This window comes from Drosophila tropicalis, unplaced genomic scaffold (genome assembly GCF_018151085.1).
Source record: "Drosophila tropicalis isolate 14030-0801.00 unplaced genomic scaffold, ASM1815108v1 contig_859, whole genome shotgun sequence".
NCBI classification, from domain to species: Eukaryota; Metazoa; Arthropoda; class Insecta; order Diptera; family Drosophilidae; genus Drosophila; species Drosophila tropicalis.
In genome coordinates this window covers 7,289,675-7,311,354 of record NW_027173353.1, presented here as the reverse complement: position 1 = coordinate 7,311,354, position 21,680 = coordinate 7,289,675, and the positions used below count along the sequence as shown (strand labels likewise).

Here is a 21,680-nt window from a genome sequence, read left to right as displayed (position 1 = left end):
TCAACGTTTTGCAATTATAGTAAACTGACTTTGATTAAAAGGGAGTGGAGCACAGAAGTTTTTGCGGAAATGCCTGCCAGTTTGTGGTGTTTGTGTGTGTGTAGTTTATGAACTCCTATTACAATATGTTTTGCCTGTGGTAAAGTCATAGACTATTCATTTGTTGTCGCATTTCAGCAACTAAAAACAAAAAGAAATCTAAACAAAAAAAAAAAAAAAAAGAAGGAAAAAACTAGTCAAAAGCAAAATGCACTCTTCAATGTTTATTATTTGACTGTTTTTTTCGTTTGTGGAAAGAGGAGAGAGAATTTTTTGGGGTAATTGTTTACTTTTGTGTTTGACCCAAAGCATTTGCTTTGATTTCCACCGCGACATAAGCAAACAACTTTATTCAAAGAATTCAGCAGAAATACCAAATAAAAGCTTAAAAAACTTGCATATCGACAAAATCTATTTTTCAATGGGATGAGATGATATATTGAAGTTAAATATGAATATTTCGAATACTATAACAGCTGGACCTATTAACTTAGGAACTTCAGAGAATATACAATATGTGGCCCATATGATCTGATTTTTTAGAATAGCTTTCAAAGGTTCAAGATATATCAAAGTCACCACGACGACTTACTAGAGAAGGACTAGAATCGGACAAGTGATTTACCTAGTCTAATTAACTTATAAGTGGTTTAAGCTAAAACATTCCAAATACCATTATAATCATAGAAGCACAACTGTTCTTTTGCCAGTTAAACAATGATGCGTTATAATTAATCATCTTCAAAAAAAAAAAAAAAAGAAGCCATGTCACAGATGAAGTCATTAAACGAATGCATCTTATAAAATCTCTGCCATATCATAAAGTTCGCTTTGGGTCATGTTTCCGGTCGAGTCGAGTGAGAATCCCCAACAAAAGCAGAAAGATTTCAAGTCCCCAAACGGTAGCAAAAAGCAGAGACTACAAAGAACTGAGAGATAATTGTAATTACATAAGTATGTCTGTGCATATGTACAACATATTGTGTCAACTCAAACGGGGAGGGGAGAGTAAATAAACCTGGGCCTTGGAAGAAGAAATGAACAAACAACTTGCGACAACTTCACCTTGAAGCGTTGAGAAGCAGCAAACGCAACTAACGAATTAAAAGGAATTTCCAACTAAATCCCATAGATTAAAATGCATTGCTGGTCTCTTTTTTTTGGGTCACCTTCAAGTTGTCTTTGATTTATCAAACAAACTGTTGCTAATGCTGACACCTTAACATTTGTATAATACCGTCAAGAGATAAAAGCCAAATTAAGGAATGACATCTGATATAATGCAGCGATCCAATGACAATGCTTAGACAGCCAAGAATTCTGATAAATATGAATTACTTTTCCCCATTCACTGAGCTTTAGATATGCATAAAATCAAATAACCGAAAAAGTTTTAATTTTTGATATGTTCTTTTAAACGAAATGTTTTGTTTTTTGTAAATATTTAGATGTTATAGTGTGGCTCTTGATAAATGTGCTGCAAAGATCAGCAAAAGAAAACACTTCAATTTAAAAGCTTAACAACTGAGACACGATTAATTTGCATAGAAACAGACAGACAAAAGCTGACCAAGTTTTATTACACAATATGAATATAAAAATTTAAAGTTCTTTTAGCTTTTGTTTCACCAGTTTAGGTTTTGGAAAAATACGAAATATATTGTTAACAATTCAAACCAAATATAATACCTTTATTTTTGTTAATATATTCTGGATTTCGACCTGTGATCCAAAATGTTATCACACAGCATTATCGATATACTACAGTCTAGTAACTAGACACTAATTTAGAACCTTTTTCGATATTCAATAAACAATTGTTTTTGTGTACTTTGACACCATATATGTATGTATCATATAAAAGTATCATCACATATGTATATTAGTGTATTTGCAGGTGACCAAATAAAATACAAAACTTGCATGATTTTCGGACTGTTCGCTTCGTTTTTTTTTTGGCTAATTTGTAAATTAAATTAGCGCTCAGTCTCATTTTGACGACTGGCGACTACCAAATGACGCCACACACAACACCACAAAGCAATCCTCAGTCATAAAACCTAGCTCAACCCAATTGTATATTAGCTATGCAGACCGCGAGATAAAAACAAAATAAAATAATAAAAAATTGCGCGTGCAACTTGCACGCAGAGAGAAGATTACTTTGGGAAGTAGAAGACAAAGTAGTAGATGGGCGCCGAAACCGAAAAACAACAATCCAACAAAAAGAATAAGGTCACTTACAAATGCCACACTCTATATAGAGAGTGTAGAGTAACCTTCGTCGGACTAAGCACTGAGGGTGAGAAGTTTACAAAAAAAAAAAAACCAAAAACAAAAGCAACGCAATTAAATTAAGTCACTTTTTGTGCGTTTCTTGCTACCTGGGAGAACGGTTCGAGGGGCTCAATTAAAATGTTGAGAGTTGAATAAACTTGAGTGGCAAATCATAAACTACCATCGCATAACACTTAAACAATTTTAATTAATAATGTCACGTTATATGTTATACTATATTGCGAGATAGCTTGTAAACTGGGGTAGAATAAGTTTATCACTAAGTTGGTAAACCAACAAAAGAAAACGAACTTAAATGTGATATATAGATGTGCTCCAATAGCAGAGATCTCTTACGAAATAGGCAATGTATACATATAAGTAAGGGTATACAAACTTCGACAAGGCAAAGCCGAAATGTGAAAACGAAATTGTTGATTTTCAAGTCATTGACTGGCAATTTCGTAATACTTAAATATTTTTTATAGTGATATAAATACAATTGGCTGCACTTTTTGCAAATTGGGGAAAATTAAAAAAAATGAACAAGCGTCTTTCATTCATCAACACAATGGATAAAAATCAAATTGACAATTTTATTGCAATTGGCTTCTCAATCAAAAATTGAGACAAATAATAATATTGGCATCTTGATTTTACGACTTTTCGTACTTAACAGAATATTGTGTGTTTCTATGGCAATTGTTTATTAATACGCTGGTATTTAGCTGAAATCTAAAATTAGATAGATTGGCTGATTTGAGTATGTTTTGGAAGCTGGTGAACCAAGCCAATCATTCAATCGGTTCGTTGGTTTTATTTTAAGTAACAAACGAGGCAAACATTTCTGTTTGTTTAAGGGGGGCGCCTGGCAAAAGGCAAATGAAATGCAATTAACTTGGCGTACAAGTTCATTTGATTCATTTGATTGGCAAACGGCAATAGCCACAATGTGGCCGACACGTGCTAAATGCACTACTCCACCCTCATCCGTCAACCTCAGCCATTCAGTGGCGTCAACTTGATTAAATTCTTTTGAAATTTTAATTTGCGATTGCTCATTGACATCGTTTACAACTTTAGCCGCACTTTTCCCCACTCTCACCCTCATCGTAACACCCTCGCACTGAAATAACTTTTCGTTCATTAAATTTTGCTATTAATAAGTCATTTAACAAAAACATAAAACCAAAAAAAAAAAAAACCATTGCTTACATAAATTCATTTGCTAAATATATACTCTGCATTTTTTTCTCTCTCTCTCTCTCTCGCCTTCTCTGTGTGTGTGTGTATGTCTTCCTGTCTGCTTTATTTCCTTCACATCCTGCGCAGCCATCACATCCTATACAGATCCCAAACAGCCAAATGCATTAAGGGCATCGGCCATATATGCGCCAACTACAACAACAACAACAACAGCATCAGCAGCAACAAATGCGTCTAGCAACAACAAATTATTGACAAATCCTCCAATCGCTGCATTTGCCCTAACAACAGCAACAACATCATCATTATCCTCCACATCACAGCCACCAAGTCCATCAGCAATTGGATCTCCTCCGCCTTCTACGGGGGGTCCTCTTAATGGATTTGTCACCAAATTGCGTAATTTTAAATTCAACGATACGAAAAACATAAGAAAACGTTTACATTTCGATTATATATCAAAGGATAGATTTTTGGGTATGTTTTTCAAAATTCAAATAACCATCCTAACACTATCAAGTAGGAACTCTTGATTACATCATATTAAATTAGTTAAGATTTATATTAAGCAAACAGTTATAAAAAATATACTCTTTTATTTCATTCTTCAATGACTTATCGAAGGGGTTAAATTATTTTCAACTGTAGCAGATATCCTGAGGGTTCTCTAAGAAAATATTAAACCTAATTTTTAAGAATGCTTATAATTTCTGGAAAGAAAGTAATGAATATTTGGGGAGACAAATGAGAAAAATTACCCGCCTACATGCATCAACAATGTAGCTCTAACGGTCTGGGAGGAGATTGCGTTGATCTAGGCGGATGGAGGCACATACGGACATGGCTATTTGAACTCGTCTCGTCGTGCTGATCAAGAGTATATATACTTTATATGGTCGGAGATGCTTCCTTTAATGTAAGGGTATAAGGGTATAAAAATGATTCAAAGTCATATTTTTGGCGTGTGATTTTATTGCCATCATTAATGTCAAAATTAAGCAGTACCTACTATGCACGTACAGTGTCCCAGTTAGTCTGCGGGGAGTCGCTAGTTAACTGGCGCCTCACGCATGTTATTAACTCAAAATTTCACTTCATTTAGAAAAAGCTTAACTTGCATTTGAATGTTTCATTCATCGTGGCGACTTATGCATATTAAACACATAATCATGCCATGGAATGGGAGGAGAGTCTAGTACATAATATTTAAATTTACAAACGCTAATGAAAAATCAACCAGATCGGACGAACATGTGTGCTCATTAAAAAAGAAATGAGACGAAATGAAACTTCATTCAGTCCCCCAACAATAAATAAGCAAAAACTGAAAACTAAAACACAGAAAAAAAAAACAAAACAGGAAAATTTTGAAAAGCTTTCATCAGGTCGAGCAAACAAGTCAACATGATTGTGAGTTACAGTTGGCCAGTTCGATTTATTTAAAACAGAAGAGAAAGATGCTCGGTTAATTAGTTCACATCTTGTATATACATAGGTGCGGGTTTTTGTTTTTCTTCTCATTTTGAATGCCACAAAACATAAATTCCATTTGTCTGTTTGGAGTTGAAGATCAAAGCAGAGGCAGCCAAAGCGGCGGACAGATGTTCCGGCTAAGATTGGCTGCAGGTTAACCAAACAGGTGCACGGTTAGTTGTACCTACCCATTTAACTGAAGTAAAAGATTCTTAACCTCTTTAAGTTTTTAAATTAAAACAAAACAACAAAAAGTGACTGACATTCCACTTACATTTTATGTACTATGTGCAGACCTCAAAAGGTCTTTGGCTAACCATAAAAAGCGACATAAAAAAGAACGCCCAACTACCTGCCAGGTACTCACACATACATACATACATACGTTCCAAGTTGAAAAAGTCCAGCGAAATGCTAATTAATAATTGAAAATTCTCAGCACGTGCCTCTTTCATTGGCCAAGTTCAACAGTGGACAAAACTTGGTAGACTTTATCAGCTGAATATCTGAAGATTTCTAGATTATTTCTCGTATCTCATGACTCGTTTTGCACCTGTTTATACTTCCTTATTCTTGTGATAAATAATATTCCTCATACTCTTATCTTATCGAAGCAATCTACACTCTTGACACTCTCAAGCAATATCTCCAAGTTGTCGCAAAGTGAATCTCAAATTCTCTATAGCTTTGTAAACATTTAAATGAACATTTTTTGTCAGTTTCGTAATCGTAATGGCCTAGACACTCTGGACTTCGGGTGGGTGCTCCTGTTGGAGTCCAATTACTTTTTCTGACTTTATCGACACCTTGTTAAATGGAAGCCCGTTAACATATTTTATTTCCCCCCCAACTGAATTATGCTATAAATCAGTTTGATGTTTGCCATTATTCATGCATTGTAATTATACGAAAATTGAATTTGTTAAAGATAAATGCACTGGCATGATCAGAATTTTCGGTGTGTGTGTGTAAACAATTAAACACACACCCAACACATAATTTGTTTAAGTTACATATGTAAATTGTCTTGTAAGAATTTGTACATCATTTCCAATTTCTAATACTAATGATTTCCAACTATTTCAGGCGGTCAGCTGAAAACTAAAAATGGACAAAAATATGTCTTCAATGGTCCACCATCGGGCGTTTATGTATCCAAACCCTGTTTGGTTGTAACCGCTTTCATTATGGTTGTGATTCTGATATTCTCGATTCTTATCACCTATTTCGTAACATCACACGGCTTGGGCAAACCGGAAGCCAACCCCAGGTGAGTAATCAGTTGGGTGCTTAACCCTACCTTAACCCCAAGTTGAATGTAAATCAAAATCAGTTAAGGACTCTTTGAGGTGTGGTTGCCGGTCAATTTGGTTATTATTAAACGTTTTTGGCAAGCGGAGCGTGCTAATTGACAGTTGAACCCCATCTGACCTCAATCGAATGTAAATATAAGCAAAAAATTATTGCTTTCGAACTCTCTCCTTAACTCAGATCCATTTCAAGGTGTGCAAGGGCTTGGCGTCTTTTTAAAAACTTTTGTTTAAACTAAGTATATACTCCTACTTTCAGCTACATCACCGCCCAAGCTCAATCTAAGGAGCATCCTGACGGAAATTCAACTTCAGTGGCCACAGCCCAATTTCAAGTACCAGATTGGCTGAAAGATAATTTCCATACTTCAACGTCATCGCCAAATCGAATTAAGAATGAGGAAAACATTGTCGTGCCACCTGTTGTTAAGGAGGAGGAAAAAACAATAGTCCCTCCAGTCGGTGATATACCCATAGTCAAACAAGAGGGCGTCAACGAAGATGTCGAAGATGATATAACAAAACCAACAGATCGCCTCTTACAGCTCCATGAGGGTTGGCGTCCAAGTCATTACAGGTAAGACAGAGACGATTTGCACAGGTTTCACCTGTTACCAAAGGCAAGGCACACTTCTCCTTAAATTTCAATGAATTAACTTGAGTCTTTCATTTTGTGTATAATAATTTCAAGTGTTATTCTATATAAAAATATAAGTAAAATGGCAGCATTAAGTTACACGTCATGCCAACCCAATTGAAGTCATGTTATATTCTGTGACATTCCTTGACATTTTGGTCAGTCATTGCAGTTGTAGGTCTTAAAGTGGGTCAAGGATTCTTAGGTTCCAGTTGAGTAAATAGAAATCATCAACGACGTTGACACATGACCACAAATTGTGAATTGCAGAAGTTAGTTACCTTGACCCATCCAGAATACAACGATGGAATGTGAAATTCCATCCTCTGATAAAGGATTGAAAAAGGCTGTAGGCTTATCCTATACAGTTTTCTTAAGTTCTAACTACTGTCTTTTTTATCCAACTCTTGGATATGAAGGCAAGCACACTTGAAAATTAAACGCAAGCGGCATAGATCAGAAGACAAGATCACGCAATACGCCGACAGTGGGCATGACCCATTGCGCCAGATAGTTAGAGTGGCTAGATATGAGGATCTGGTAGAGTGTTAATGCTGTTCAGTAGGCAACTTGCCGCATCCATTAATATAATTGACATAGAAAACATAAGACTGGGTATTAGTTTTGCGCCCAGCATGTAGTCTCCAAAGATGTGAATCTTCTGTCTGTGCAGTGGCAAGTGCAATGCAGTTCATACGTATCGATGGCAACTGATTTCGCAGCTGGGTGATGGTGATCAAAGCGCTGACCATGCCCCATCCTCCGCCATGAAGACAGCGACAAGGCAAATTGCTTAAAGCTCGCTTCCTGGTTGCCCCAATGCACATTGCACATGAGCGCATTGTAAACCAATCGCCTCAATTAAATACAAGACAAGGAGATGTGTGATACCCATGGGGTCTGCCCCCTTGATGCTGATGCGGCTGAATTCTTGGCATATGTTCGCAAGCTGTGAGGGAAAATTGATCTTCAATCTTTGCACGCTACTCTAACTTCTTTAGAAAGTCCATCCAAGACATGTTACTCATTCAGATAGCGCTATCTAGATGTGCGATAAAGAGCATGAGAAATTCGTTATTCGACCAAACATTTCGTTTATCAATTCACATTTTCAATTCTTGTTTGCTTTGATTGTTGATGCACTTTATGGCATGCATAGCATTTAGCCATCGCCTCAGAGTCAGACTAATGGCAAAATTGATTCCCCAAAAATCTTGCCCAATCTCAGGCCATGCATTCTGTTATCTGACTGATTGATTGACACATTTTTTTATTGAAGCGACTTGACATTTTTGGCAGTCATTTGCAAATGTTTTTCCTCACTTGGTTTGTATGACTGTGTGTGTGTGTGTGAGTGTGTGAAGCTATTTCTATTAGATTTTTAATCTCTGTCCTGTCTTGTTTGCTATTTGCAGCATTGTCATTGAGCCAAATGTTGAGACATCGACTAACAACGGAAGCCTGGTCATTGAGATAGAAAGGGACGCTAAAATCACCAGCTGGGAGCCCATTGTGCTGGATGTGTATAATGTAAGCATTTCCAATGTACGAGTGATTCGTTCACTGGAGGGAAATGAGACGGATGAAGTGGAGTTGGATTTCGATAGTGATTACGGCGAGAACAATGATTCGTTTGTGGTCAAACTAAATCCGTCCTTGGCCAGCGAAGCCAGACTGAAGATTGCACTGAGTTTGGACTTTGTCAGCCAGGTCACGGACACACTTCAGGGAGTCTACAAGACAAGTTACATCAATCCGGATACCAAACAAACAGAGTAAGTTGCCTAGAATAGAGTTTCGACTAGCTAACTAAAGACGTTTTCTTATCCTTTTGCAGATGGATGATTAGTACACAATTTTCACCAATTGATGCACGACGCGCATTTCCCTGCTTCGATCGGCCGGACATGAAAGCCAACTTCACTATCAGCATTGTACGAAACTCAAATATGACCATGTCCCTTTCCAACATGCCCAAATACCACAGTGACACACATCGATTGGGGTATATACGTGATGAGTTCATGACTACTCCCAAGATGCCCACATATTTGGTGGCCTTTATTGTTTCCAATATGGTTGACTCACAATATGCCAATTCGGATGGTCAACTATTTCCACGAGTAGAGATTTGGACACGGCCCAATTTCGTGGATATGACCAACTATGCCTATAAGATGGTGCGTAAGTTCTTGCCCTACTACGAGGAGTACTTTGGCATTAAGAACAAGTTACCGAAAATTGATTTGGTATCTGTGCCTGATTTTGGTTTCGGAGCCATGGAGAATTGGGGATTAATAACTTTCCGTGATTCGGCATTGTTGGTTCCAGAGGATCAGGAACTGGCATCTTCTTCCGAGCATATGCAGTATGTGGCACAAATAATTGCCCACGAGTTGGCACATTTTTGGTTTGGAAATTGTGTGACACCCAAGTCTTGGGATGACCTATGGCTAAAGGAGGGATTCGCTTGTTATATGAGCTACAAGGCATTGAACCAGGCCCATCCAGAGTTTCAAATTATGGATACCTTTACGGTTCTAGAGTTTAAGGAGTCTATGCAACATGATGCAGACAACACTTCGCATGCGATCTCCTTTGATGTTAGGTCAACCAGCGATGTGAGGCGAATCTTTGATCCCATTAGTTATTCCAAAGGTACAATTCTTCTGCGCATGCTTAACTCCATTGTGGGTGATGAGGCATTTCGATCTGCCACCCAGGATTTGTTAAAAACTTTTGCCTACTCAAATATCGATCGTAATGATCTTTGGGTCTTCCTCACCCGCCATGGCCATGAGATGGGAACTTTACCCAAGGAACTAAATGTGAAGAACATTATGGACTCTTGGATAACCCAGCCAGGATATCCGGTTGTCAATGTAGAACGACGTGGTGCTAATTTAGTGCTTCGCCAAGAGCGGTACCTTCTGCCAGCACGTAATCCCCTGGATAAACAACGCTGGTTCATACCAATCACCTTCGAGACGGATGATTTGCACAAGGGTGATAATATACCAACACACTGGATGACCAAAGATCAGGAGGAGCTTGTCATTCCCGATGTATTCACCAAAGAAAACAATAACAATACTGTTCTTTATTTGAATCTGAATCGTCAAGGATACTATCGTGTCAACTACGATTCGGTCTCATGGTTGGCATTGAAAAAGAACTTTACCACATTGCCAAGGATAACGCGAGCCCAACTACTTGATGATGCACTCCACTTGTCGCAGGCGGAGTATTTGCCTTATGATATACCGTAAGCTTTGATATAGACTATTTTAGCAGTTCAGTTATAGTTTAGCCTAATTTTGGTTTTCTGCTTCCCAAACAGTTTAACCTTCCTCCTGGAGTTGTATACTTCCGTTGATGATGAACTACTTTGGAGTGCGGCCAAGCCAGGACTTAACTATCTCATTTACAATCTGAAACGCGAACCAGCTTATGAGACTTTCAGGGTACATTTTTTCTCCCATGGGAAAAATAGTTTTTTTTTACTTAATTCTTATTTTCCCTCGCTTCAGGCTTTCATGAAGTTTATTGTCCGGCCTGCCTTTGATCATTACGGCTTAAATGAACCCGATAACGAGTCTCATCTGCAGTTAAAACATCGCGCTTTGGTGGCAAACTTTGCCTGTAAATTCAATTACGATCGCTGTACGCAGGTGGCACAAATGAGATTCCGAGAATGGATGCGGGATGCTAAAAAGAATCCGTGAGTATATAAAAAACTGATACTATACGTAAGAACTATAACTGATATATGATTTTATAGCATCAAGCCCAATCTGAAGTCGGTGATTTATTGTACTGCCTTGTCAGAGGGTTCATATCCGGAATGGTATTTTGCCTACAAGCAATACAAGCGTACCACCAGTGCGTCGGAAAAGGAAGAGATCCTAACGTCATTGGGTTGCACGTCTAAGCCATGGCTTTTGTCCAAGTAAGTGGTTGAATAACGCAAACGAAAAAAATTAGTGGTAATTTTTTATATTATCCTTTTGCAGATACCTCAATATGACCATCAATTCGACCTCTGGCATTCTGAAGCAGGATGGCGCCTTGGCCTTCCGAGCTGTCGCCACTAATGCCATTGGCTATGAGATTGCTTTTGATTTTCTACAAACTAATATCAAAGAGATTGCTGATTAGTGAGTATCTAATTAACGAATAGTTCTCTAAGACAAACTAATTATTATTTTTTTTTTAACATTTGCAGTTATGGCGATGGTTTCTCCACCTTAACCGAAATGATCAAATCACTGACCATTTACATGAACAAAGATTATCATAAGCAGCAATTACAACTTCTAGCCGCCAATTGCCACAAATTGGGTCTCAAGGCTGTTGAGTCAGCCATCAATCTGGCTATGGAACAGGTCAACGATAATATATATTGGCGTACACACTCGTACGATAAGCTTAAATCTTTTCTTGAAAGTATTGTCAGCGAGTTCCAGATCAATATTTTCTAGATTTCAGATTTAACTCTACCAAATATTCGAGTTTTGTTGATTTCTAATCATTTGAACAGCCTCAAATTTATTTTTTAAAACCAAAACTCTCTGATCTAACAACAAAAACGAATTATTTGCGAAAAGTGATATAAATATGTAAGTTAGCCAACTTAATTTAGGGTAACATACTTAATTCATACATTTACTTTTTGCAATTGTATAATATTTTTTTTTTTTTGTTTTTATGTCTACGGCCGGGCTCCGTTTGCTTACATTTGCGGTATTGTAATTTATTTCGCGTTTATTATAGTTCTTACGTTCCTATAATTAATATATATTATGTATAAAATAGTTTCGCCATTTCATCTTTTATTCACAATATTAAAACCCATCACTTCATTCCTATAAAATGCTGCTTGAGTAAAATCTATCTGAATAATAATTTCATTACTTACATACAGTCTACATATTAGAAAATAAGCCCGTTCCTAGCACTAAGTGAACCAAAAATTTATATATACATATATATATATTATATCTCGTAGTTATAAAACCACACTATTGAGGTCTCCTAGAAGCACATACTCTACATACATATATGATAAATACATATATGACACACAATCGTGTTAAAGGCGAAAGGAATGGCCAAATGATGTTGTTACAGATCAGTGTCCTTAAATGCATGGTTTAAAATGTTGCTAAAGCAAACAAATACACACAAACACAAATATACAATACAAGAAAATATATATTTATCAGTGTACAAGTAGCTCTTATTAAACATATGAAAACACACGTATATTTTATAACACTGTCATAGCAAATCGCTTATTGCACTATTGTAACCATGTATATATAAGTTTTAAAGCCTATACATAAATTGAAAAACGAATAAACTATGTAACATTATTTTAACAACAGTTTGTTTCATTTGAAAACCATAATATCAATTTAAATCACCGATCACCGATGCTGATTCAAAGGCTTTGGATTTGACTGTAGACAAATTCAGAAAATAATAAATTGGAAAACCGTTAATAAAACATGCGATAATAAATTATGGTAAAATAAAAAAAAAAATAATCCAGAATTTGGAAATAATGTTCGAAATTCCATTCGAAAACGAATTACAACACACATTTCAAGCATTATTAACATTCCATGGTGAATTCTAAATTTCCTAAAAATTAAATTTACTTGGTCGTTAAAAAAAATGTGAATATCGATAATTTAGGGTAGCAATAGTTATCGAACAGAGCGCAGTAAATATCAACCCTAATCACACAATCGGGACTATCGAGTTCCAAACTACCTAAAAATAAAAACACAAAATTAAATTATAAAAAAAACTGTTGAATGCGCCGCCCTGTATTAAAGATCCAGATATTTGGTAAGCTAATGTGATATTACAAATGATGAAGCTGACCATAATAAACATAGATTTTCGGTGGAAAGCTGTACATACCATGACGCCTGCTCGCTTTTGATGCCCATGCCCCCAATGCAAATAATTATAAAAAAAAAAAAAACTGAATTTGATATTCAAATAAACGCATACTGAAACTGAAAATGTCGTCGCACGTCTTGGTTAATGAGGAGACTCTGGAGTCTATGGTGTTCGAGAGATCAAAGAAGTGGTCTAATTTTATTGAGGTAGGGTGCTCCAAGGTGGACACCGTCCACAAACGATCAAGTTTCATATTATTTTTGATTGCATTGCAGCACTTTTCGGAAATTAATGACGATGAGAACGATGTTGTAGATTTCGATAAAGTTGAGACTCTATGGAAGGATGACGAAATTATGGATGATGCCAGCAAGTGTTTCGATGAAGCTCAAGAGGACAAATCGGTAGACGCCAACATGGAAATACCAAATGTAACTAGCAATATGGCCAAGGCAGATATAACCCAAATGCTTTGCCCCAATGGTAAACCAGAAGAGATTGCAGAAGTACAGGAAATCTTGAATCAAACACTTCCAATACTAGAGGAGCACAAACGCAAATGGAAGGAGGCTGGACTGGATAGAATTCTCAATACTTTTGATGTTGAGAAAATTGAGCAGCATGTGGGTCAGTGGTTGCGGCGCAACAACAGCGTTTACATGGATAAAAGTCCTGTATCAGGAAGCCCTAGTGCGCACGATGCTACCCTATCAGACAACGAGTCCTTGCATTCTGTGGACACTGCACGCTACATCCGGCAGAGCCGTAAGCGAAATCCTTCCTCCTCTACTTCAGTAAAATGCTCCACCACTTCTACAATCAAAATGTATCGCACTCAAGCCCATAAGAGGGATGAACTGAGGGCCAAGTATGCGGCACATGATGATGAACAAGAACATCGTCACCACTTGCAAGCATTGTTACGCCGACGACGCGAGCGTGAGCGGGACCGCGAACTCTCCCATTTCCCTAGCCCTCGGCACTGTCGCAACTATACTAGTAATTATCACCATAAGCGTCGCAAGCATGTTTTAAGACATCGTCCACACTCCTCGATGTATTACTCGTCATCTAGCGGCGATGAAGATTTTTCCTTTTGCAACTGCAAATCTTGCTGTGTTCCTTATAAGTATTGCTCGACTTACCGAAGCCATCACGACTATCGCCACCTTCAGTTGGGGTCTAGATCCATGTATCATATGCGACGTCAGCATGCATTCGAGGAGGATGTTGAGATGGACTTGCGTCCACGTGTTTTGGAATCGGAATGCAGCTGCTGCAACAGCGAGCGACTCTGCTCGAATGTGATACACCTGGCCAATAGTTCCACTGAGGAATGGGTAGTGAAAAATGATAACAGCCCCATAATTATTCAAACACCCAAGCGTAACAGTAAGCCTTTGAACAAAATTAAGAAAACACTGAGGATAGCCACTCCCTTCGAAAAGGCGCATAAAGAAAAATATGAAAAAATTAGCAAAGAGCTGCTTGAACATGCGAAGCCTGCAATTAGGAAGACAGCAACTAAGCGAAATACTCCCATCGAAAAAATCGCCACTTCAAGTGCTGATCAATCAAAGAAAAATCTGTTAAAAAAGCAAGCTAAGGTTCAGAAAGGTAGGACATTGCTTCCAATCAGCGAGGAAGTTATCATATCATCTAAACCAGTTCCCAAGTCGAAAGATATTTTATCATTATCCACTGACACACCAAAAGATACAATTGGTGATCCAATCGAAAAACAGAAGAGCGAAAAAACTGACAAACATGTTAAAACTCTACCTAATATTGCTGATGCCAATCCAATTCGAGTTTCTCCAAGTAGCTCAGAATTAAAATCTCAGCGTAACATTAAGAAGTCGGCAATTAAAAAAACTGGGAACTCAAAATTGACAAGATCTATTCAAATCGTCAGTTCTGATGACTCAGATGATACTTTTGCTCAGGTTAGAGCTCTACCAATGCAATCGATTAAACCAGACGTACTGGAGCGACAACCGGTGATCCAGTTTAATAACCAGAGCGTCGCCTGTAATTCAACAGCATTGGCCAATGATTCAGCCTATACCCGTTCTCTTCAAAAGAAGCAGCCGGCCATGCAACAAGCAGCAGCTACAGTGAGTAGTACTTGCAACACCAATTCGTCCTCGGTCTCGCCGGTGGAGCAATTAAATGCGGATCCCAATTTTGATGCCGATTGCACTATAGTTACATCAACCACATGCTGCGAACCAATGAAAAGTAAACCTTCACCAATTAAACTTACCAACAAGGGTATATTGCTACACGACGCGAATTCAGATTCTGGCCATTTTACACTTACCGAGAGCTCTTTAAGCAAAATTATTGGTCAACGTAGAGCAACACAATTCCTTAAATTCCATGTAGGCAGTCGCAGCTTTGATGGCGGTCAGTCAGTTTATTACCGCCCGACACCGAAACTGGCCGCTGCATTGAGCGCTGGAGATTACCTTTCCCATTTAAATACCTCCAGCTCTAGTTCAAGTGATGACGATATCTTCGACCGTATTAAGCGCTATGGCGAAGTCTACAGCGTTTTGGAGAAGCCTAATAAAAACAACTAATTTAAGGCAAAATAGATTTTAGACATACGCTAAGGAAATTGATTACATATCACTTGAAATATTTTTAAGCCTTTGTTTTGTGTTAAAAAAATTTGTTAATATTCCAAAAGCTTAATTAAGTTTAGAAAAATGATTAGATATCACTTCAAAATATTTTTAAATTTCAGATTTATGTTAAAAAGTTTTGTTTATATTCCAAATGAATTTATGATTTGTAATTACCCATTTTAATATATTTTTAAAACCCAATTTAGTTTTTATTTGGATAAATCTGGACAATAAATCATTTCAATGTTTTATCATTGAACTATCACTCTGGAACGAAAATATATTTCTAATAGATTAAACGAAGTTTAGGAAACTAAAAAAGTAATTCCTTGAAATTTAATTATATGTATATAAAATAAACACAAAAAAAATGTAATGTAACAAAAAAAAGTTTTCGCCACAAAGGTTCTACCGAGATTTGAACTCGGATCGCTGGATTCAAAGTCCAGAGTGCTAACCATTACACCATAGAACCTTGTTGACAACCGTTCGCCAAAACAGCGTGAAACGTTTGCGCTGCTGTACACTTTGAACATATCGGCACCTCCATTTAATGAGATGCAAATGTATCTCTATTTTAATTTTAATCTTGGAAAGAATCTACTGTAAAAGAACCAATGCAATAGGCATAATTTCTATGTTTTTAACTTTTTATCGTTTTAATCACTATGAGTGAAAATGTATAATACAATGAAGAATATAAAAACATTATAAAATGTTCCAATTATAGTAGACGCGTACACAGCTGATCTTCTATACAATCGGAAGAAGTGTTTTAGAAAATATTGTGTATATAGTAGTGTTGGCTTGCATGTGAGTAAAAAAAATTGAAAAACTTACAGTGAGTGCTTAAACATGTTCACCAAATTTGTTACTTTTTTTCTCACTCATTGTCAGTTGTTCATTTAGTGATTCACTTGTTCTCTGACGCATTAACTCATTTGTGCACTTTTTTTTTTTGGCCCAACACTTATGTATACATCGTAAGAAATCAGTTCTGTCCTTAAAAATTTTAATCTGTTCGAAATACATATGGGAACAATGTGTGTTTAGTGAATAATCCGTGTTTAACCATTACTGCTAGTTAATGTTAAAATGGTAAAACGATTTTGTTAATTCTCCACAACATTCATGTCGAGAAGCAGTTTTTTGGTCTGCAGATCAATGAGCCGGCGCTTTGCCCGAGCTAACTCGGCCATTTCGTTATAATATATTGTTTCTGCTTTCAGTTTCTCATCTAATTGAGTTGTCGTTTCTGTCAGCGAGGAGGTGTCTCCCTGATTAATATGGTGCATGTCAGCTGGCTCCTGATCGTGGGTGCTTCTGTCCACAACGTCTTCAGTGTTGTCAACCACATATTCGTAAAAAGGTTCCTTTAACGAAATGAATGGGAGTAAACATTAAACTTACGATTATAAAGAAACAAGAGCTTCTATTAATATTGACCTCATCTTCCAATTGCTCCGTAACCTTCTCAATGATACTATCCACATCATCGAAATTGACCTTTTCTAAAGGATCCGACGACCGAAAACCCTCCTTTTTGGGTGTCAGCATATGTTGACGAGAATAATTCAAATTTTTGGACAGGTTGTGGTGGCGCCGGACAATATGCCTCATCAGATTAGACGAGGAGTGCTTCGAGGACAGCGTCTTGCCACAGTGCTTGCACTTGGCCATGAATTCCGAGATACGTATAAAATGCGCCCACATTTTATTATTCTTGCCGATAACTTTGTTACGCAGCTCAGTGGAGGTCTCCAGGTCTTGCTTCAGCTGCTGGGGATCCGTTTGGTGCTGCCGATGTGATTGCTGCTGAGCTCCAATAATGTTGCGAACGGCACTCTTCGTCTCGCCTTCGCCTTCACCATCACCTTCAGGCTCGGTTAGATGTTCCATGTGCTCCATGTCAGATACATCAAACTCATCACGCAGTTCAGCAAGCATCTTAACGTCTTCGTCTCCAAAAATTGTTCGCGCCACTAACTTGTGGTTCCTAATCAAGTGGCGCGTTAAATTGGACGAGGTATGCTTAGAAGATAGCGTCTTGTCGCAATGTTTACACTGTACAATATATTCGGTTAGCCGGTGGAATTGGGATAATGCCTTGAAGTTCTTGCCAACCATACTTCTGTTTATTCTGACATTTGATAATTTTTATTGTTTTCTATTTCAGCAGCTTTGTTCTTCTTCTTTTTTGTTAAGTACAGTAGTGGTGGCACATAAAAAAAATGGGCGAACAAAAAAACAGTAGTGGTGAGACATGTTAAAATAGGGGGTAAATATAATAATCTGTCAAAAAATATGGCCACACTAAAATCTTTAAGATTAGTCAACACTAATTTTCAGAGTGCCTAACACTGCACTATAGCTGTCGTACAAAAGTGTATTTTGGCTGAGATCTGTCAACAAGGTTCTATGGTGTAATGGTTAGCACTCTGGACTTTGAATCCAGCGATCCGAGTTCAAATCTCGGTAGAACCTGTGTGAAAGCACTTATTTTTTGCCATCATTTCATTTGTTTATATACCTGAAATCAATTATGTTCATGCATATACATATTTGGTAATTTCTAAATTCACTATAAAAAAAAATTGTTTTGTTTCTATTGATGTGTGATATTTTAAATCATTTTTTATCAATTTGATCGTCACTTTTTAATAAAAATATATACAATTGCTTTTGAATTGAGTTTTCCGTTCAACCCTATAAAAATAAAATAAATCTAATATTAAATGCATTCTACATGATTTGTACTATCAACATAAAAACAAATTTAGGGGATTATTTGGTTGTGGCTTTTGCTGAGCATTTCAAACTCAAGGCGCTCTTTTTTAACCTGCAATGCCACCAGATATTTTTGCATGCGATAGTAACCAGCCTTTTCATTGAAATAGTTTGTTTTTTGGCGGAGCAACTCCTCTTTAAGCTGTATTAATCGGGATGTGGCTTCAGAATCTTCTATTGACATTAAGTCCGCCTCATCATCCTCCTCTAGGCTGTCAATAACCTCAATTGTTGTTGGATTTTCTGAAATTGAAGTAGTTGCTTCACAGTCTAATGGTGCAGCTAAGTTTGCACTACTATTTAGATCTTCCTCTATAAGATCATTATAAAGTGTTTCATCGTCTATAATTGAAGGTAGGTCCTGATGAGTCTCATTATTGTCCTCGTTCCAAATGGTGCCTACTTCCTTTACATTTTCGTTGCTTTGGGATTCCTGGGAAAAAGATAACCGGCTTATATCAATTTTTATTTGATAGAATCATCTTGCTGTACATACGTCTATGGACTCCGTGCTCGTCCCTATTACTGGCGTCTGCATGCTGTGGCATTCTAACATGTGTGTGGAGATTTGCTCCTCTACGTCTTCGACATCGTCGAAGCTCATGCTACACATTTCACATTTAAAGTGTTCCTTGCTTGGCATGGGATCATCTGTTGACTTTGCCTGTGGGTCGTCTGGGGATGTTTTATCACCCATTATTTTGTGTGTACTTAGATGTTTGATCAGATTGGCCGTTCCGTGAAATCTCATTTTAGACAGACATATAGAGCAGCGAACCTGATTGCCTGGTAGTTTGGTAATATAGTTCCATACGTAACTAGTAGTTTTACGATCCTTTTTAGGCGATTCCGCGGTAAAATATTCAATACTTCCTGCATGTTTCCGCCGTAAATGTTTTGTAATATTTGTTGTGTTTCCGCCGCCAAAATAAAAGAGTTTGTTACACAAAAGACAGAGTGCTTGTCTATCATTGATACGGTTACAATATTTCCAAATGAAGCTACTGGTGCGTCTGCCACTACGATTTTCATCTTTAGCAAGTGGTTTTTGAGTATGGCTTTTGATTTTGTGGACACTTAGCAAATGACGTGCTAGATTGGTGGACTTATTAGCAAATATTAAATTACAAATACTGCAAAGCTTGGAATGTGGATTATCTGGAATGTCCTTGAAGTATTCCCAAACAAAGCTGCGTAGTTGTGGACTTCTTGTTGGTTGGGTAATTGTGTTTTCGTTCTCGTCCTCGTCCATCTCCTCGGAATCCGTGTCGATGTCCAACTCCTGCGATGAATTTAGAGATATCATAGCACAGCAAAACCCCAGGGGGTTATATAATTTTGTTTGAAAATTATGAGATGTTTTGAAGCTATTTTTTATGAATTAAGAAAAGTCGAAGGGACACACAAACAAACAATAGATAACAAAAAGTATGGTGTATCGCAATCGAGAAAAACAGCTGAGCCGCAGGCCGACCGCCACACAAAAACCCTCACTGTCAATATCTGAGTGCTATATTGGTTTGTCTAACAGTGCACCGAATGTGCTGCAATGCGCAAAATGCCACTGTTAATGCGCTAGCGTTGCCCATCTGAGTCAATTGTCAAAAAAATAACCTAAAATATTTTGACACGAGGTCTTTTCCTTTCTTTCTCGCTTTTTACTCGAAGATGGGTGAGTCGGCTCGTGCAAATTGTTTGAAAAATATCCAGAAAAATGCTTGGAAAATAGCTTAAAACTATGTAAAAGCATAACTAAGTTACGGCAGCGTGTGAAGGAACCAATTAAAGATTAATTTCCATTGATTTAATGGGCAATGTGCACTTTTTAAAATTGGAGCCACCACCGCGTGCCCCCGATTTTTCGGATGTTTTTTTTTTTTTTTACAAGCACATTACATTGTCGTAATAGAGTAATAGACTTGTATATTTCTTACAGGTATTAGCCGTGATAGTGCACACAAACGACGTGCCACTGGTGGCAAGCGCAAGTCGCTCCGCAAGAAGCGCAAGTTCGAGTTGGGTCGTCCTGCTGCCAACACCAAGGTGAGGAAATTGAATAAAAGTGGAAGGAGGGTATCGGGCTCCATCTGGTGCTGTTGAATTATTAAAATGATGTTAACGCGTGTCAACTGTAACACAAACTCATTGATGATTAAAAAGCATTATGTTCGGACTACTGATTGTTCGCCAGCGCCATGTGTCGATTCGCATTATCCACCTTACGTGTGGTTTTTTGTGAACTTGTCTGATTTATACCTTTTTTCTTATGTTTTTAGCTTGGTGGTGCCCGCGTGCACAAAGTCCGCACCCGTGGTGGTAACACCAAATTGCGCGCTCTGCGTCTGGAAACCGGCAATTTCGCATGGGCTTCCGAAGGTGTCGCACGCAAGACTCGTATCGCCGATGTTGTGTACAATGCCTCCAACAACGAGTTGGTGCGCACCAAGACTCTGGTGAAGAACAGCATTGTGGTCATCGATGCCACGCCATTCCGCCAGTGGTATGAATCACATTACGTTTTGCCCCTGGGCCGTAAGCGCAATCCCAAGCACGCCCAGAAGGAGGACGAGAATGATGTTCTGACCAAGAAGCGCAGCGAAAAGGTCATGAAGAAGTATCTGGAGCGCCAAAAGTTCGGCAAGGTTGAACAGGCTGTCGAAGATCAATTCACTTCTGGTCGCATCCTGGGTATGTACAACGAAGTATTTAGTTTTATTTCCTTTAGTCCTTTTTGCCATGATGTCAACACCATAGCGATCCAACAAATTTATATTGAATCAATCTTGTTTTAAGATAGACTCAAGCCTGTTGGGTGTGATTTTGCTGTCATAGTTACTCTGAGCTTTTCTTAAACAAAGAAATCTTTTTTTTTTTTTATTTTTGGGTTTCACTTAATTTGTTTCATCATTTCCATTTTAGCTTGCATTTCCTCCCGCCCTGGACAGTGCGGTCGGTCCGATGGCTACATTCTGGAAGGCAAGGAATTGGAATTCTACCTTAAGAAGATCAAGTCTAAGAAATAAACGCATTAGATAAGCAGGCAGATTTTTATAGATTTGCACCAGAGAAAAAATAAAACGGCTTGTTTTTTTATAGGAAAAGACAATTGAAACTTAATTTAATTTATGGAATATTTCGGGGATGCTTGTTAGAAAATTTGTTGTACTAAAAGATATTTGCATTTCAATTAGTTTAAGGATCAATACATTATGTTTATGACGTAGGACATGTCAATTGGATTCTATTATTTAAAATTTAGAAATGGAATCGATTAATTCATTATTATTTATGCTAATGACCGGGCCTAGTTCTTTGAATCTGCCGAGTCTGTAAATAATTGAGTCCAAATCGATTGTAATATTCATTCCAAGCGGTCAAAGCCGGATCCCTTGAGTCTTATTATTT

General features: G+C 37.6%; 5 protein-coding genes and 3 non-coding genes across 12 annotated transcripts in view; 5 read left to right on the top strand and 3 right to left on the bottom strand.

Moving 5' to 3' along the window:
• Positions 1-12,326, top strand: part of LOC137582779 (aminopeptidase N) — a 28,025-nt gene extending 15,699 nt beyond the window's left edge. For 3 of the 4 annotated variants that reach the window (XM_068297458.1, XM_068297456.1, XM_068297457.1), the window contains 9 exons: positions 6,082-6,265; positions 6,565-6,882; positions 8,358-8,717; positions 8,780-10,207; positions 10,283-10,406; positions 10,473-10,663; positions 10,724-10,891; positions 10,956-11,099; positions 11,168-12,326. In XM_068297458.1, coding sequence (XP_068153559.1) covers positions 6,082-6,265; positions 6,565-6,882; positions 8,358-8,717; positions 8,780-10,207; positions 10,283-10,406; positions 10,473-10,663; positions 10,724-10,891; positions 10,956-11,099; positions 11,168-11,423 — 3,173 coding nt within the window. In that variant the 3' untranslated portion in view covers positions 11,424-12,326. Of the gene's footprint in view, positions 1-3,648; positions 4,000-6,081; positions 6,266-6,564; positions 6,883-8,357; positions 8,718-8,779; positions 10,208-10,282; positions 10,407-10,472; positions 10,664-10,723; positions 10,892-10,955; positions 11,100-11,167 lie in introns of all 4 variants that reach the window. The other variant, XM_068297459.1, reaches the window with a different exon arrangement.
• Positions 12,327-12,644: 318 nt separating this feature from the next.
• On the top strand, positions 12,645-15,689 carry cal1 (chromosome alignment defect 1). Of its 2 annotated transcripts, none has more exons than XM_068297587.1 (3): positions 12,645-12,798; positions 12,849-13,061; positions 13,131-15,689. In XM_068297587.1, the coding sequence occupies exons 2-3, from the start codon at positions 12,978-12,980 to the stop codon at positions 15,438-15,440; spliced, it is 2,394 nt and encodes a 797-aa protein (XP_068153688.1). In that variant the 5' UTR covers positions 12,645-12,798; positions 12,849-12,977; the 3' UTR covers positions 15,441-15,689. The 2 variants fall into 2 exon arrangements, with proteins under 2 accessions (XP_068153688.1, XP_068153689.1); XM_068297588.1 differs by having other exon boundaries at positions 12,646-12,798; positions 12,864-13,061.
• A 202-nt stretch (positions 15,690-15,891) lies between these two features.
• On the bottom strand, positions 15,892-15,963 carry TRNAQ-UUG (transfer RNA glutamine (anticodon UUG)). The gene has a single exon. It is a non-coding gene; the product is annotated as a tRNA-Gln (tRNA).
• A 516-nt stretch (positions 15,964-16,479) lies between these two features.
• LOC137582192 (uncharacterized) lies at positions 16,480-17,731 on the bottom strand. Its single transcript, XM_068296646.1, has 2 exons — positions 16,935-17,731; positions 16,480-16,861 (listed from the first exon to the last, which is right to left on the bottom strand). The coding sequence occupies exons 1-2, from the start codon at positions 17,613-17,615 to the stop codon at positions 16,601-16,603; spliced, it is 942 nt and encodes a 313-aa protein (XP_068152747.1). The 5' UTR covers positions 17,616-17,731; the 3' UTR covers positions 16,480-16,600.
• Positions 17,732-17,900: 169 nt separating this feature from the next.
• On the top strand, positions 17,901-17,972 carry TRNAQ-UUG (transfer RNA glutamine (anticodon UUG)). Its single transcript has one exon. It is a non-coding gene; the product is annotated as a tRNA-Gln (tRNA).
• Positions 17,973-18,119: 147 nt separating this feature from the next.
• On the bottom strand, positions 18,120-19,716 carry LOC137582378 (uncharacterized). The gene is made up of 2 exons (XM_068296891.1): positions 18,772-19,716; positions 18,120-18,708 (listed from the first exon to the last, which is right to left on the bottom strand). Exons 1-2 carry the CDS (start codon positions 19,579-19,581, stop codon positions 18,265-18,267), a joined length of 1,254 nt encoding a protein of 417 aa, XP_068152992.1. The 5' UTR covers positions 19,582-19,716; the 3' UTR covers positions 18,120-18,264.
• A 180-nt stretch (positions 19,717-19,896) lies between these two features.
• On the top strand, positions 19,897-21,381 carry RpS8 (ribosomal protein S8). Its single transcript, XM_068296254.1, has 4 exons — positions 19,897-19,947; positions 20,212-20,318; positions 20,552-20,963; positions 21,195-21,381. The coding sequence occupies exons 1-4, from the start codon at positions 19,944-19,946 to the stop codon at positions 21,296-21,298; spliced, it is 627 nt and encodes a 208-aa protein (XP_068152355.1). The 5' UTR covers positions 19,897-19,943; the 3' UTR covers positions 21,299-21,381.
• LOC137583297 (small nucleolar RNA R442) lies at positions 21,074-21,118 on the top strand. The gene has a single exon (XR_011033402.1). It is a non-coding gene; the product is annotated as a small nucleolar RNA R442 (small nucleolar RNA).
• Positions 21,382-21,680: the final 299 nt, after the last annotated feature.

Coding starts and splice junctions, on each gene's coding strand:
- cal1 (XM_068297587.1), top strand. CDS start 12,978: ATGTCGTCGCACGTCTTGGTTAATGAGGAGACTCTGGAGTCTATGGTG. Junction 13,062..13,130: donor AGTGGTCTAATTTTATTGAG/GTAGGGTGCTCC, acceptor ATTGCATTGCAG/CACTTTTCGGAAATTAATGA.
- LOC137582192 (XM_068296646.1), bottom strand. CDS start 17,615: ATGGTTGGCAAGAACTTCAAGGCATTATCCCAATTCCACCGGCTAACC. Junction 16,862..16,934: donor CGGAGCAATTGGAAGATGAG/GTCAATATTAAT, acceptor ATTTCGTTAAAG/GAACCTTTTTACGAATATGT.
- LOC137582378 (XM_068296891.1), bottom strand. CDS start 19,581: ATGATATCTCTAAATTCATCGCAGGAGTTGGACATCGACACGGATTCC. Junction 18,709..18,771: donor CGAGCACGGAGTCCATAGAC/GTATGTACAGCA, acceptor TCTTTTTCCCAG/GAATCCCAAAGCAACGAAAA.
- RpS8 (XM_068296254.1), top strand. Junction 20,319..20,551: donor GTCCTGCTGCCAACACCAAG/GTGAGGAAATTG, acceptor TTATGTTTTTAG/CTTGGTGGTGCCCGCGTGCA. Junction 20,964..21,194: donor CACTTCTGGTCGCATCCTGG/GTATGTACAACG, acceptor TTTCCATTTTAG/CTTGCATTTCCTCCCGCCCT.